General features: G+C 40.2%; 2 protein-coding genes across 3 annotated transcripts; both read right to left on the bottom strand.

Moving 5' to 3' along the window:
* Window positions 1-911: 911 nt before the first annotated feature.
* Window positions 912-6,889, bottom strand: hadh (hydroxyacyl-CoA dehydrogenase). Of its 2 annotated transcripts, XM_085780726.1 has the most exons (9): window positions 6,723-6,889; window positions 4,657-4,785; window positions 4,402-4,559; window positions 4,062-4,188; window positions 1,749-1,838; window positions 1,575-1,647; window positions 1,371-1,487; window positions 1,130-1,285; window positions 912-1,099 (listed from the first exon to the last, which is right to left on the bottom strand). In XM_085780726.1, the coding sequence occupies exons 1-8, from the start codon at window positions 6,837-6,839 to the stop codon at window positions 1,167-1,169; spliced, it is 930 nt and encodes a 309-aa protein (XP_085636852.1). In that variant the 5' UTR covers window positions 6,840-6,889; the 3' UTR covers window positions 912-1,099; window positions 1,130-1,166. The 2 variants fall into 2 exon arrangements, with proteins under 2 accessions (XP_085636852.1, XP_085636845.1); XM_085780719.1 differs by having other exon boundaries at window positions 912-1,285.
* Window positions 6,890-7,959: 1,070 nt separating this feature from the next.
* cyp2u1 (cytochrome P450, family 2, subfamily U, polypeptide 1) lies at window positions 7,960-14,112 on the bottom strand. The gene is made up of 6 exons (XM_085780678.1): window positions 13,497-14,112; window positions 11,376-12,011; window positions 10,355-10,516; window positions 10,014-10,181; window positions 9,219-9,918; window positions 7,960-9,058 (listed from the first exon to the last, which is right to left on the bottom strand). Exons 1-5 carry the CDS (start codon window positions 13,930-13,932, stop codon window positions 9,737-9,739), a joined length of 1,584 nt encoding a protein of 527 aa, XP_085636804.1. The 5' UTR covers window positions 13,933-14,112; the 3' UTR covers window positions 7,960-9,058; window positions 9,219-9,736.
* Between the last annotated feature and the right edge of the window lie 624 nt (window positions 14,113-14,736).

Genomic DNA, 14,736 nt, shown 5'->3' with positions numbered 1-14,736 from the left:
TCTAATATATATTAGTATGTACTGCACATGATAATATTGTGTGTGTGGTATTGTTGCTTCATTTGGATGTTTTACTGTGCAGAGTTTGACTCGACTCTGCACAAGCTGTTTTCACATTCATCTGCTGAGGTGGGAAAGTTTCTCTGCGCTCACCTAAATCTCAGTTTAAAATCGAGTGTGCCACAGTAGAACTGATCTAGAAGCCACCTGTAGTCAGATACAGTTTACACAGATGTGGTGTTGAAACTTTAAGACTCTAGTACACACACACTGAGACCGTCATTGATTTATGTATTTGTTGATTTCTTTGAAGAATGGTAGAATTTTTGACTAATAAGTTGAACTTTTTGTGGAGAAACCATAACAGTCAAATTATTCTCCCAAGCATATTGTTTTGTGTTTTGTAAGTGACTGAAAACATCATGTATTAACCTTAAACTGGTACCGTTTGTGCATTGATGTGATGAACTTGTTGCCTAGTGAAACATCCGGAACAGACATACAATTTATTTGGACTCGTGTCTGAATCCAGCTGGTGAAATTCAGTCCAATGTTCACTCTGTCTTATCTGAGAGCACATGATTATTTTCCTTACAGTAGGTCCATCACTATGAGCAGTCATCCTCACTTAATACATTGTAATTGTAAACTCATTGATTATAGCTGCTTTAAGTACCCAGTTGAATTGCTATGGTCAAACTCTCAGTTACTTCCTATAGCACTGCCCCGTGTGGCACATTCAATTTAAGCTGAGTGAAAGCGCCTCAGGTCATATTCAAAGGACTTCAATGAAAGTTTTATTTTCATACATATTAATTTGTGCTATTTTAAAACCGATGCTGGTAGATATGAGAGGCACTGACTCTCTGATTTTCATGTGCAGCGGCAAAACAGTCACTCCAACAAAGGAACAAGGTGTTCAAAAAAAATCTACTTTAATTTAATGTTATCTTCTCACACAAAAAAATGTCATTTAGTGGTTAAGTGCATAAGAAAACAGACTGAGACAAAAGTTGACCTTACATGTAGAAGGCACAGGCACTTTTTCTATTTCCATTTTTCCTACAAGTCTGTCTTGGATGGTTAATTTCACGATTTCCTTTTTTTTTTGGACCATTGTCAGATTGACGTCTTCCACACAAAACCAGAAACACTTCAAGCCGTCACTACTTGTACTTGTAGAATCCTTCTCCCGTCTTTTTGCCGTATTTGCCCTCTGCAACCATCTTGTTCAGCAGCTCACTGGGGGCGAAAAGCGGATTGTCGGGATCCTTTTGACTCCAACCTAAAAATTAACGACAGAAAGACATCAGTTTTTACATTTCATAAAGAATTCATTCAAATTAGTGCCGTTTCTCCCTGTAACTCACCATCCATAATGAATTTCATCGTGTCCAGTCCTACATAGTCCGAGAGCTCAAAGGGTCCCATGGGATACCCAGCACCAAGTTTCATGGCAATATCAATGTCCTCTTTGGATCCATGACCTGAGGAAGAAAACAGTGGTTAATGTAAACACCAAGCTGCAGAAATCATTCAAAAAAATATAAAATAATAATAATAATTTTCCACACCTCTCTCATGCAACCGGATGGCCTCCAGGACGTAAGGCACGAGCAGGCGGTTTACAATGAACCCTGGTGTATCCTGAGCACAGAGAGACAGTGGGTTGGGTTCTGTTGAGAGGGTCTTTCTGATATAATCTGTGAGAAACCTCAGATGTCATGAAATAAGGCGGCGGGTCCTACCTTGCAGGAAACAGGTGTTTTTCCAAGCTTTTTGCTGAAGTCCAGGAGGGAATCGAACGTCTCTTGGCTCGTTGCTGACGTACCAATGACCTGTGGATGAAATGAAATGAATACTCCAGTGATGCTGCCATTAGACACCTGGATGATGACCAGTACCTCAAATGATTAAAGAATCTCCCTGTCTACCACCTGGGGCTTTGACGCTTCATCACAGTATTAAATGAGTATTAATCTGAGTCAGTATATTCTGCTCATCTCCTCTGCTGGACAGAGGTGGTGAGCTCAGCATGTGAGCGCTGTCTGCTACTAATATTTTATTTATTGACAGTTGAAGACTAAAAGGTATTTTCTAGTGGCCAATACAGGCTAATCCAGCGCTACCCTCCCCTTGATTATGTCCCCGTCTTATACAGGTAAGAGTGTAAAGACGCTGCAGAAAACAGGTCCATGACCAAAAAAAAAAAGCACGTAAAGTCGGCTTAACTATTGCAGCAGGCCTTTAAAGAGGAAGTATGTAAGTCTGGTCGCTTTTCCGCCATTTTGCTAACCCTCCTCCTGGCCATGTGCATTTGTTTACAACGCAGCTGGCGAGAAATCAATCAATAGAGCAGTACATAACGTTATATATCATATATGAAGTTTCTACATGTATATTTGTGTAGTCTTATCTGTCATAAACAAGAGATTACGGGTTACGGGATGCGTTTGAGTTGCGGTGCGCTGATCTTGCAAGGTTGGTTTTCAGCCAAGAGACGCAGTAAGTGACATGCACGTGGAAGGCAGAGAGCCTCTATTCTCCCTCGTAACGAGTTAAGATATTTATTAAATCATCACAATTACTCAAAAGCTGTTGAATTTAGGTAAAAATGTAGCATAATTAAGCTACAAATCCTGCATAGTTCCTCTTTAAGTATCACTCTGAATATTGTGACTGAATAACATCTATGCAAGCATTCAGCATTACTGTTGAGCAAATATATATAAATGCTAGTGTGTTGTCAGAGCCAAATCAACAGGTTCAAGTGCAAACTGAAAGAGACTTGTTTCAAATTATTATGTATCTGTGTCAGTGTTGCACTTCTGTCTTCAGTATTTCACTATACAAAAGTCCTTCAGTTCATATAAACAAGGCTCTTATTTTGAAACAACAGTTTATAACAGATATTTACTTTGAATATAAATGGCTCCACTGCTCAGATAAATGTGCAGCAACAGTTACTTCAACTCTCTTGTCTCAGCTCTCAGTACATCTGTTCACACCTGGATTTAAAATGCATCTCAATTGACCACTTGCGATCGGATATGACTTCCATACTTTATTTTCAAGTCAAGAGGTATGGGTTGCTGTTTGTAGCCAAACCAATTAATGTGCTGTGAACAGGATTTACAAATAAAGTTTTATACATTTGAAACAGTGAAATATCTTCAGTTCATAATGAAACTGTGTTAGAACTAATTACACTGTGTCAAAGGATGTCAGCAGAGTAGTTGGTCCTTCAATGATGCAACCATGATGCGTTCGTGTTCACACTGTAAAAAGGCATGTGGCCCAGACCTGAGTGTCAAATGCATCACCAATGCATCTTGGTTGTGTTCTCACTTGTGCATATAGCTGACAACCTGTGATGGGATCAACTGAGACAGATGTTAATACCAAGTCTGAACATGGCAAAACACACGTACGCAGACGCAACACATCTAATGCATTACTTCTTAGGATTCCATAATATTCATCTAGATTGTCCAATTTAAAGCAGAAGTAAGTGATATATTTGTGTTAATATAAGTCTTAAATAGTTATATCTTCCGACAGCAATCACTTACATAGAGTGTTTGGACCGAAACACGGGTCTGTCAGTCCCTCTGCTCTGCTCTGAGCTGAGGAGAAAACATTGATCGTATCCTACAGTTTTTATCCAATGAGGAGAGAGAACGGCATGCAGGGCTGTGTGTGCAGCCAAGGGACGCCGTGAATGTGGCGACGTAGGGACGAGGACTGTTATGGTGCGTTCAAGGAAACTCGTATTTTTCCGACCGTGAAGTGGTACCAGTTCGATCTGGTACGAGTTCACCGGTCGGAAGTTACGAGTGGCCGTTATAGTGACTTTCACCGGTAAAACAGGTCGGAAAAACACGAGTGGGTTGCCTGGAACGCTACAAAGTCGTAAGTTGTGACTTGAAGCTGTAATTTACGATTTCAAAAGCCTGCCTGGAACGCAGCATTAGCCAAAACGACCGGACCACTTACTTCTGCTTTAAATACGCAGACAAATAAATACAAATTAACATTGTGGTCGTTTTTCGGGGTCCTACCTCTACAAGCTTCATCATAGGGACTGGGTTGAAGAAGTGAAGGCCTCCGAATCTGTCCAGCCTGTTGGTGGAGCTGGCGATGTCAGAGATCGGCAGGGAGGATGTGTTGCTGGCAAAGATGGTGTGTCTGAAAATGCAAAGTGCAGAAGAACAGGCAGGAAGCAGCAGTGAGTACAGGCAGCTGTTACCACTAAAAGCAAGAAAAAGCCTTTCAGCATTTTCTCCTGTCTTGTCCAACAGCTGCTCAGCTCCTCCATGTGTTCAGAAGTGTGTAAGAGTTGATTCTGTCTTTCTCTTCTTGGCCCTTATAACTAATAAACAGAAATTAAAATGTGCTCACGCTGGTGCGATCTTGTCAAGCCGACCGAAGAGATCCTGCTTGATTTTCAGATTCTCCACAATGGCCTCCAACACGAGATCCGACACCTGAGCAGCAGATTCAGCGTCTGTGGAGGTTGAAACGTTCTGCATGACTTTCTGGATGAACTCTTCACCTGCCTGCAACAAAACCAGACAACAATATTGTCAACACATTTTAGTCTATTTTAGTGACCCAGTGGTTCATTATTTTCTCTGTTGATCTCCTGTATCTCACCTCCGGCTTATCAGCAAACTTCTTCTTGACCACTCTTTTCAGACTCGCTTCGATTCCTTTGACAGCCTTTTTCAGGATGTTGTCATCCATGTCCACCAGCGTCACCGTGTGGCCGGTTGATGCAGCAACCTGCAAGAGAGAAACAAGTTCACTGTGACTTATAATACAACAAACAGGGTGATATAGGGTTTTTTTTTTGATGTAGTGTGCAATGCCTAAAGGAAAACGTGGGGAAACACATTCTGAGTATTTGTAAAACAGCTTGACAAAGTTCAGAGAAAACTAATAGTACAAATACAAAATGATGAATGTTTTTTGTAGAAGAACTTGTATAGTGTCAGGATGCAGTGAACATGTGTGAGCAGCTCACTCTCCAATAGTGACTGAGGACTAAAAGTAGAGGGCGACACCTTGTGGTTAAATGTGTATCCTTCAAAATTCCCTGCATTTGTTCCCACTACTACTACTACTACTACTACTACTACTACTACTACTACTACTACTACTACTACTAATAATAATAATAATAATAATAATGAGAAGAAGAATATTTATTGTCCACAATGTGAAAATTTGTCTTCGGCTTCACAAATTCTCACAATAAACACAACCTCATAATGATTGATCTGTCTGAATGAAACCCTTCATGCATCTCATTGTGTTATATTACACCACAAGGAAACAACTGCATTTAAATACGGATAACTGAATTATTTGACACCACAACTTCCTGATGCAAACAATCAGTGATTGTACTGAGAGAAAAGAAAACCAATCACTAACAAGGAAATGTCAAACTTTTTTTCAGACCATTGGTTAGTTTTGGCTTTTTGTAAATTGCATGATAAGGGATCATTGACAACAAAGTGTCTTTATGCAATCTTTTTCATTTATCTTTTCATGGTAGACAGTAGTGGGGAAAGGGTTAGGGACACGGGCAGTTTGACCTCAATGACCCCACATGAGGATTTGATGCGTGACCTGAACATTTTTGGTTTTTGGACCACAAGTCCCACAAAAATGAAAACATGTAAAGACGTTGTCACATGGTCTTTAGGAACCAGCACCAGGATTTATCATAGTTTTATGACACTTTATAGACAAAGCAATCAGGGGAATAATCAGGAGGTTTGCCCCAATTTTCATTCAGGTTCAGAGGTGCTCTTTCATTTGCCTTTGGGGTCCCCCCGGAAGAGCTGGAGGAAGTGTCTGGGGAGAGGGAAGTCTGGGGATCCCTGCTCCGACTGCTGCCCCCGCGACCCGGACTCGGATAAGCGGATGAAAATGGATGGAGGTGCTCTTTCATGAGATTCAAACTTAAACACAAACTGGTGAATTCACAGTTATGGTGTTGGCTGTTGGGCATTTAAATCCTTAAATTTGTACTAAAAACTGGTTGAGCAGGCTACTACAAAACTGCAGTCTGTCATTGGTTAATGAAGTTCTCACCTGTTTTGCAAGCATTTTAACACAGTCTCATGGCTGCAGTGTGTAGCCTATGCATTGCATTTTTTGATGGCTGGTGTTAGTGTTGTTTTTTTTCTGGAGGTTTTATTCTTGTATTGGTTACTTCAATTGTTTTTACTCTTTATTATCAATACTGAGTTAAACGCCTGTTTTCCTATTGGTAACAGTGACCCTCTAGCTTGCTATTGTTTACTTTGTCTTAGATGTGGTTGACTGTTTGTAAACGAGTTTGTATATGTATTTTCTATAACATAATTTCTGTGCAGTTTATTTTAAATACATATTAAATCGGCAGGTTAATCCAGTCTGCTCGGGAGCTGCGCACTAAGTTTATGACAGGCAGGACTTTCATGCAGGTGTACGTCAGTTACAACGTCATCAATTTATACAATTGCACACAGCTGTTAAGTTTAACGGGTCCAATGCTTTATAATATTATGTACTGTTTACATAACACACACCCTAGTGAGAGCTGGAGCCAGGCGCACGGTCTGCTCTCCTCTGCAGGCAGCATGTTGTCAGCCTGCTGCTACAGTAGCTGCTCTGAAGCTACATGCTAAGCCGCTCGGCTCTACGGACTGAGACGTTTGTCCGCGTACCTGTGCGATCCCTGCGCCCATCTGTCCCCCTCCGATGATCGTCACATGTTTAATGGCAGCAGCCCTCACGGCCGAGGACGACAGACCTCTGCACACGTGGTGGGTAAAGAAGGCCATGGTGCGTTCGTGGACCCTGCTACAACAACCAGAGCAGCTCCGACTGGGACAGACAGATCCGGACCCGGACACACGGAAAGAAAAAGTGGGAGGAAGGTCGGCGATCACGTGACCACGAAGACACTTCCGTGACCTTTCACACACTTATTCACAGTCAGGGGGAGTTGTAACAAATCAACTAATAATGATAATGGGAGTTTTAAAACTTCTGATTGTGTCTCATGGGCATTCTGTATTGAACACACATTCAGATTTATCATAATTATATTTGACCATTTATAATTTGACCCAGGGACCTGGTTGTTCATTTGACCCAGCCTGGTGAGTTGGGTTACATATTATCCATACACCGGTTGTTTTCTATCTTACATTCATACTTTTATATCTAGTAACAACAAGAACAATGCTATTTTATATAAACAATTTCTCACAGTCATTCAAACACAAAAAGAGACCACTGTAAATGTGCTTTTAATGACTTTTTATGTCAAAAAATCTGAATATTTTTTATTATTCCCAATGAAAAATTGTTGTGTAAAAACTGGTAATACAAACACAACAGTGTACAATAGGCACTGCTTGATGTAACTGATATCAAACACCATTTGTCTTGTGATGTTTGTTCTGCACTTGTCTTGTATTCTGTTAGCTAGTGGCTCATATATCAGCTAATTTTCATGTTTGTTTGTTTTTTCTGACATTGACACTTCTTCTATCTCCCTTTGTTTATGCATGGTTGCCCATAAAGGTGAAATAATTTTATTTTTAGACAGACGGTCCTCTTTTTATTCCTATTTATAAAGGTTAACTGTGGTTTAATTTTCACAGTGATATGGAGAGATTGATCAATAAGGTTTTGAGAAGACATAGGCTACACGTTATCAAGAATAAATCACATTGTCACAATCATTTCATGAGAAGGGGTGAAATATGTATATATGTGTGTATATTTTATTCCAACTTTATGGGCGACCGTGTAGATTGTTAAAGGCCAAACATAGCAGCTAATGATACTAAAAACAATGTGACAGGAAATGGATCATGGCCAAACTTAACAACTTAAGTATCATGAGGGTATCCTCTCCTCAAAACATGTCACCAGGTAAGTTAAATCAAATGTACTTGTCATTATTATTTATTTCATTATTATTCATTATTGTCTTCAACATTATGGTGACCAAAGTTAGCAGCAAATGTTATTGAAAATATAATTTATCTAGACATTACAACAAATGGACAAGGTTACTGACATTTGATCAGGTTATCAGGTTTAAAATATAGAATACATTTACAATGTATAACTTTTTTCTGTTTAACCATACTGACTTTTTTAGTTGGCAATTATACTGTCAATGCAATTCTTTTAATATTGACATAACATCTTGCCCACTTAGTATTCTGTGAATCCCCCAATGTAAGATGGATCCAGACAGTTCAACAATGGCATGGGAAGATGAATCAACAAGCAGCTTGGTTCAAAGTATTGTGACCAGCTCAGCTGTGAATGATCCCATCAAACACCTTTGACCCAGCATGAGCAAACCAAGGTGCAAAGTGTGTTCTTGAGCCAGCATAGTCAACACAGGAATGTGTGTAATAATTGATGAATCAAGTATGAACCTAAACAAATGCATTTATTAAACGTTGAAAATAAGCATGAGGTTCCTTAATGTCTTTCAGTCACTACTGTCAAAGTCTCACCTTATTGTTGAAATGATAATTCCCTTCCACCAGGCGATTGTAAGTCTACTACAGTAAGAGAGTGTGGTTTCTCCATTTCTAGGTGCTTATTCAATAAACACCTACAGTAATTAAAAGTGCCAGAGCGACCCCTGCTGGTGGATTTACTTCTATTCCTTCTTCCAAATGAATGATTTGGTATCAGTTTGTTTTTTCAGAATGAAGAAAGTGACTTAAGTGATGTTAGGACTAATGCACAGATCAGTGGCTCCACTGCACAACTTAAAAGCCTTATTGTCATTGTTAACCAATGACATGAGCATTTCTCAGCAACAGATGCACACAAGATAAATTGAGGTAATTGTTTTTAAGAAAGTCTGTCTTTATAGACTGGCTGCCAATAATCCATTGAGTTTTTGAGGAAACATAGCTTAAACTCTCGGCCAAAAATATAAATCTTTCCTTTATGTCCAAATAAAGGACATTACCTGGTGAGACGTGGTCATTTTCATTAATCTGAAATACAGTATAAAGATAACCTTTCAATTTTAGTTTGTGGTCTGTGTCTTCTGTGTATTACATGTTGGGACTGCAGATGGAAATTAGCTGTGAGCTAAATCTGGTGCAACCGTCTTCTCATTTCCTGCAAATGATTAATGCCATTGCACACTGTCCCTTAATAAACTAAATAAACTAAACAATACAGATATTCAACATGTATCTTTTAAAATCAAAGATACCTAGCATGTAACACTGACACTATAATCACTTAGCTGCTAAACAAATAATTAATAAACATAATTATTATTAATTGAACTTGATTGTTACTTGATAGGAATGTAAATATACAAAACATTTACTGCTTCCTAATTCTTCATTGAGATAATCTGCAGTGATTTTGCACTGATTTAAGTCAATTATAATACCTATGTTGGATTGTGGTGCTTTGTGATGAGTTCTTGACCTTACGTAAATGAAATGTATGTTAATTTCCTTAATAAATTAAAGAAATTATAGATAAATTATACATAATAAAAATAGTAATGGCACATGCAAAAATGCCACTCTCTGTTAGAAAAATACATCTCATTGCTTTTCAAACAACATGTCTTCCCAGGTGACCTTTACCACCAACATCTCTGGCCTTCTTTTCAAGGTGTTGGCATAAGAGCAACCTGTTTACAGCGAAATATGTGCAAACCAAGTCTTCCACTGTCTCAGCTGCGAGTGCTCACACACACAGTGTAAGGACAGGGTGACAGTGTCAAGCCGAAGCGTCCTTGCAGGGATGGAGGAGACGTTCCCTCCGGCAGGCTGAATGTGAAGGACTGCAATAAGCTGGTGACCATCAGGAACAGCTCCATCTTCGCCAGCTGTTCACCCATGCACACTCTACGTCCTGAGGGATACAAGGGATAAATCATTAGATCCTCTGCATATCAAGTTAAAATACATTTTATATGTGTCTTTTGAATTATGCAGCCCATGGCATACCGATCCCAAATGGTATAAAGCACTCTTTCCTGAGCAGCTTTCCATCATCATCCAAGAAGCGTGCTGGGTTGAAACTGTCTGGGTTGTCCCATAGAGTGGGATCTCTATGGACAGACCACAGATTGGGCAAAATAACAGTTCCTTGGGGAATAGTGTAGCCTCTGAACACTGCAAAGAGGGAAATGGTCCATTAAAATACGATCATCTCAGTAAAAGCAAGAAATTACGAGGAATCTTAATTATCCCCTGGGGGACAATTATTGTCTGAGAGATTTGACAGGGTGAGCATTAACAGAGCATTTAGTAAACACAGAGCGGTCACTGGTGCTGTCTGACTTCACCTGTTGTCTTGGAGGCCATGTGTGGAATACCCAGAGGAACCACTACAGTTAATCTCTGCACTTCCATGATGGTGGCTTCGGTAAATGGTAAACTTCCCTTATCGGACAGAGACGGTTCCCGATGTCTCCCCACGACTTCATCAATCTCTGCCTGGACCCTCTCTACAATCAAAAGGGGGGGGGGGGAGCAAAGCAACATTAAGTTAATTAACCTAATCTCTTTCTCATCTGAAACAGACTGTAATTCCACACTTTTTTGGGATGATCATGACAATTTTAAAGGGGACCTATTATGCTTTTCCAGCTTTTCAGACTTATAAATATGTTTAAAATGTTGGATACTTGCTTTAGAGGACGTGGACGTGCCATATCATGAAGTAGGCGTAATCCCCGGGGGCAGTTTCAGGAGCTCTAAACCGCTGCAAATGCTTGAGTTTGGAGAGTTTTTTGGCTGAAACTGAGTATTTCAGTGCAAAGCAGGAAAGAGCCAGGGTGGAGGAGTGCACAGGCAGCTTGTATGCAATAAATATGGAGTTTTTTATCGATCAAAACTTTCATTAGTGGCCCACTGGGGTCCAATATCACATTAAAAGCCCCTGAAACAAGCATAATAGGTCCCCTTTAAAGTATTAAAGTGCAGCAGTATATGTATGTATTGATCTGCTGAAACAATTGGACAAAGAGTTAAATAGCATGAAGACATTGGATCTCCTAACATTAGTTGGTAGTTGAGATTTCCACTTCCCTTTTTCTCCCAAGAGAGCCTCCTATTCATGCAGAAAACAGGGTATGTGGTTCATATAAGCTTAAAACATTTGATGTGGTTCTACAATATAAAGTTTGAACTAGAATATTCTGAGCATCTGAGCAGAGATAATTTTCCTAAGAACCAATAATACGAACTTGGACAGCATCCGACTGGAGTTACTGCAGGTGTAGGTCGGTGTTATATAGGACAACTACAAAAGGTGCTAGATTGTAGCGGTCTTTACCTATTCATTGTATTTCAGGATGGATTTACCTTGGATATCAGGGTATAACACCATGTAGAGCAGAATCCACAAAATTGAATTAGTAGTAGTGTCAGTGCCGGCAATGAAGAGATCTCCGACTATATAAAAGAGGTAATCATCTGTGAAGCTGCTGTCCTTCTCCTCCTTCACCTCCATCAAGTACATGTCTACAAGATCCCTTGCGTTTTTAGGATCCAGTGTTTCCCGATGTTTTGCAATGATCCTTTTCAGGAACACAGTGATGTCTCCTTCCACCTGCCTCAACTCCTTGAAGACACCAAAAGGCAAATAGTAGAGCAGTGGAAAGACATTGATGAGGACTGCAGGGCTGTTCACACAGATCTCCAGCCCACGCTCCATCAGGTCCAGTAATGTACGGAACTCACGGTCTTCGTGATGGAAATGTTGACCCAGGACCATTGAGCAAATGACGTTCGACACGGCGTTGCTGATCAACGGGGCCAGGTTAACACCGGCGCCACCAGACGCCTCATTCCTTCGCAGCAGCTCTGTTTTGACGGTGGCCAGGCCTTGCAGGATGCACGGTTCAAGGCTCAATTTTCCTAGGCCAAAGTTACGGAGAATGGCGTGGCAGAATTTTCGTTGCTTTTTCCATATGGGCCCGTAAGGTGCAAAGACTATTCCTTCAATTAAACCAGAGAAAGGAGGGGTTACATCTCAAGTCATTAATTTCAACAAAGAGCACATCAAGGTACAGGGTCAGTATGATCAGCTTTCATTCTTTTCTCTGTGGATTTGTCACATAGAAAAATACCAAGAAAAACACAATTAAGCTGGTTGGATTGTTTCTGAATCAAACTACACCCTAAACTCTGTAATTGATGCTGCAGGTTATGCAAAAGACTTATTTTGTCCTTTACTCCTCTCAGTATCTTTGTCTAGGTACAACGAGTCTTAATTGCATAGCTGAGGTTTAGCAATTAGGAGGGTAAATACAATCTGCCTATGATTTGAAGTGGAAATGTGTAGACTGAAGTTTGAAGTATAACTATAAACACCTATAAATGCAATAGAGTACAACATGTGTTCCAACTCCTTAGTTGTGTGTTTTAGAAAGTTGTTGATTCAACTTTATGGTTAATTTGTGGTGCTGTCCAATAAGGTTATACGTCTAGACTGAATAACAAACAGACCAACAATAGCTCAAGGTACACAGTGTGCCAACTAGTCTGAGAATATGAGCTCAGGGACAACAGAAACTGAAATGATAAAGACAGCTTCTGCATTTTAAACTTTTAAATGGTGCCTACTCAGCCCATGTGGGTTTATAAGACACCAGAATGTTCACATGACAAACCATAAAGTACAGTTATACAACTTCACATTGGACCACCTCAAAAGCTTCAATTTGCAAATGTCAGCAATACAGTGTGTTCTGCTTGCTGCCACACTTTTCCTATACATCACACCAAAGCAAAAATATCCTAATGAAAGAGTCAACTCAACACATTACCTTCATTTGATGATACATCAACTACAGTATAATGGCATTTTTCCATAATCAGCACAAGTTAATTACAATGCTCACAAGGCCTTTTAAACTCCAGAAACAGGCATCCTATTCTATTTGTTGCCTCCCTTAAGTGCAATAAAACTGAAGTTTATCAGTGTACATTTAAGTTATAATTTTTTTATTTTGGAATGAGTGCTTTGCACATAAAGTCCAGATGTATGTTTACACACAATTCAAACAGCAGCATCCATTGATGTTAATTTACTTTCAGCACTTTTGTGTTTTATTTGCAACTGTCATTAAAAAGAAAAGAAAGAAAGAAGGGATTTCAGCTATATAGGCTTACATGGACACAGTGGCTGCCTTGCTCTCTTGATATTGACATCAGCCATTGTAAAAAACAATATTGGTCACTCATTACTTCATTTCCTTTTGGTCTCTAAGTACAGCAAAGGCCTACATCATATGTATTGTAAATACAAGTGAGAAATGTGCATCTTCATCCTTCAGCTTGACTCTGGTTTTCTAACAATGTGTCCACCCTTTTTATGAGTAAGAACAGACCATTACTAGAAACACATCTAGTCTCTAACATGACTTTATCAGCTCGCCTCATAGAGATCAATGGGCTCTTTAATGCAAAACGCTGTCTTACCTTTGCGTTTAGTCATGATAGTGACTGTGGGGATATCCGGCCTGTCGGAGAACACCTCGGGATGGTTGGACAAAGCGTCCTTGACCACTTCATATCCATTGAGCACAACGATCAGCTGGCTCCCTACAAACAGGCTGTACACGTTGCCATAAATAGTGGCTTGCTCCGTTAAAACAACCAAGGGGCTCCTCACAGCCCCCCCGTTGCTGTCGGGCTGCTGCTGTCCAAACCTCCTGTGGATGAAAGACGGGACAAGGAAGCCACCGAAGTTACCGACGACAGGCCACGGTTTGGGACCTGGAGGGATATTTGCAAAGAGTCGTCGTTTCTGATAAAAACGCACAATGTAAAACACCAGCAAGGACACGAGCAAAGCTACAATGTTTACATGCGACACCGGGCTGCTCACTTGCTCCAGCAATGACAGCGGAAACATGGCGTTTTTAGAGCTGATATATAAACTGAATGAAGGGAGCTGACGATGCTATCCCATTTTACAGAATCATCCCCAAAAAGTTTTTAGTGTCTGTTAATGCGCCAACACGACGAAACTGGTATTTAACCACGGATTTAACTCACACAAACGCGCTCTTCCTGTGTTGTTGTGAAACAGTCAACGTTGTACCGTTACTGGCTTCCTATTGGCTGACCGAGCTGTGGCCTGCTGTGATTGGTCCGTTGAGATCACAAGTTTTTCAGCCCTCTTCATTGTCTTACAGGCTGCACCACCGTGTATGTTATCACATTGTTTTATATATTATATATATTTTTTTGTAATTTACTTATTCTAAGATTGTCCCGGTTTATTATTATTCGTTGTCTGCCGCTTGAGCTGGAATGAGCCAGAAACTTGAAACTTGGCCCAATGATTGGAAAGGATGTGCATCAACTTTTATTAAAATATGAGCCCAGTTGGCCAGATGGTGGCGCTGTAATTCACGTTTTAAAAAGTTTTTTGGGGGAGGCACCCCACGCCCACCACACCCTAAGTCTGATTGACTTGAAATTTGATACACAGGTCCTGCCTATGGGTTCAGCTCAATGTGCTCTTCAAAAAAGCCAATCAGACCATAAAGGTCCGCCATATTAGTTTTTTTTCTGCTAATTTGCATAATGTGGAAAACCAGTAAAATGAATAGAACTTTTGAAAGATTGACTCTATCAACACCAAATTTGGTATACTACAGCTTCGGGGGATGAAAAGACACATTTCTATTATAGAGTGCTGAAGCGGAAGCAG

Source organism: Trachurus japonicus, chromosome 1, assembly GCF_045865225.1.
Source record: "Trachurus japonicus isolate A0001 chromosome 1, Traja_1.0".
Taxonomy (NCBI): Eukaryota; Metazoa; Chordata; class Actinopteri; order Carangiformes; family Carangidae; genus Trachurus; species Trachurus japonicus.
This window is presented reverse-complemented; position numbering and strand designations above follow the sequence as displayed.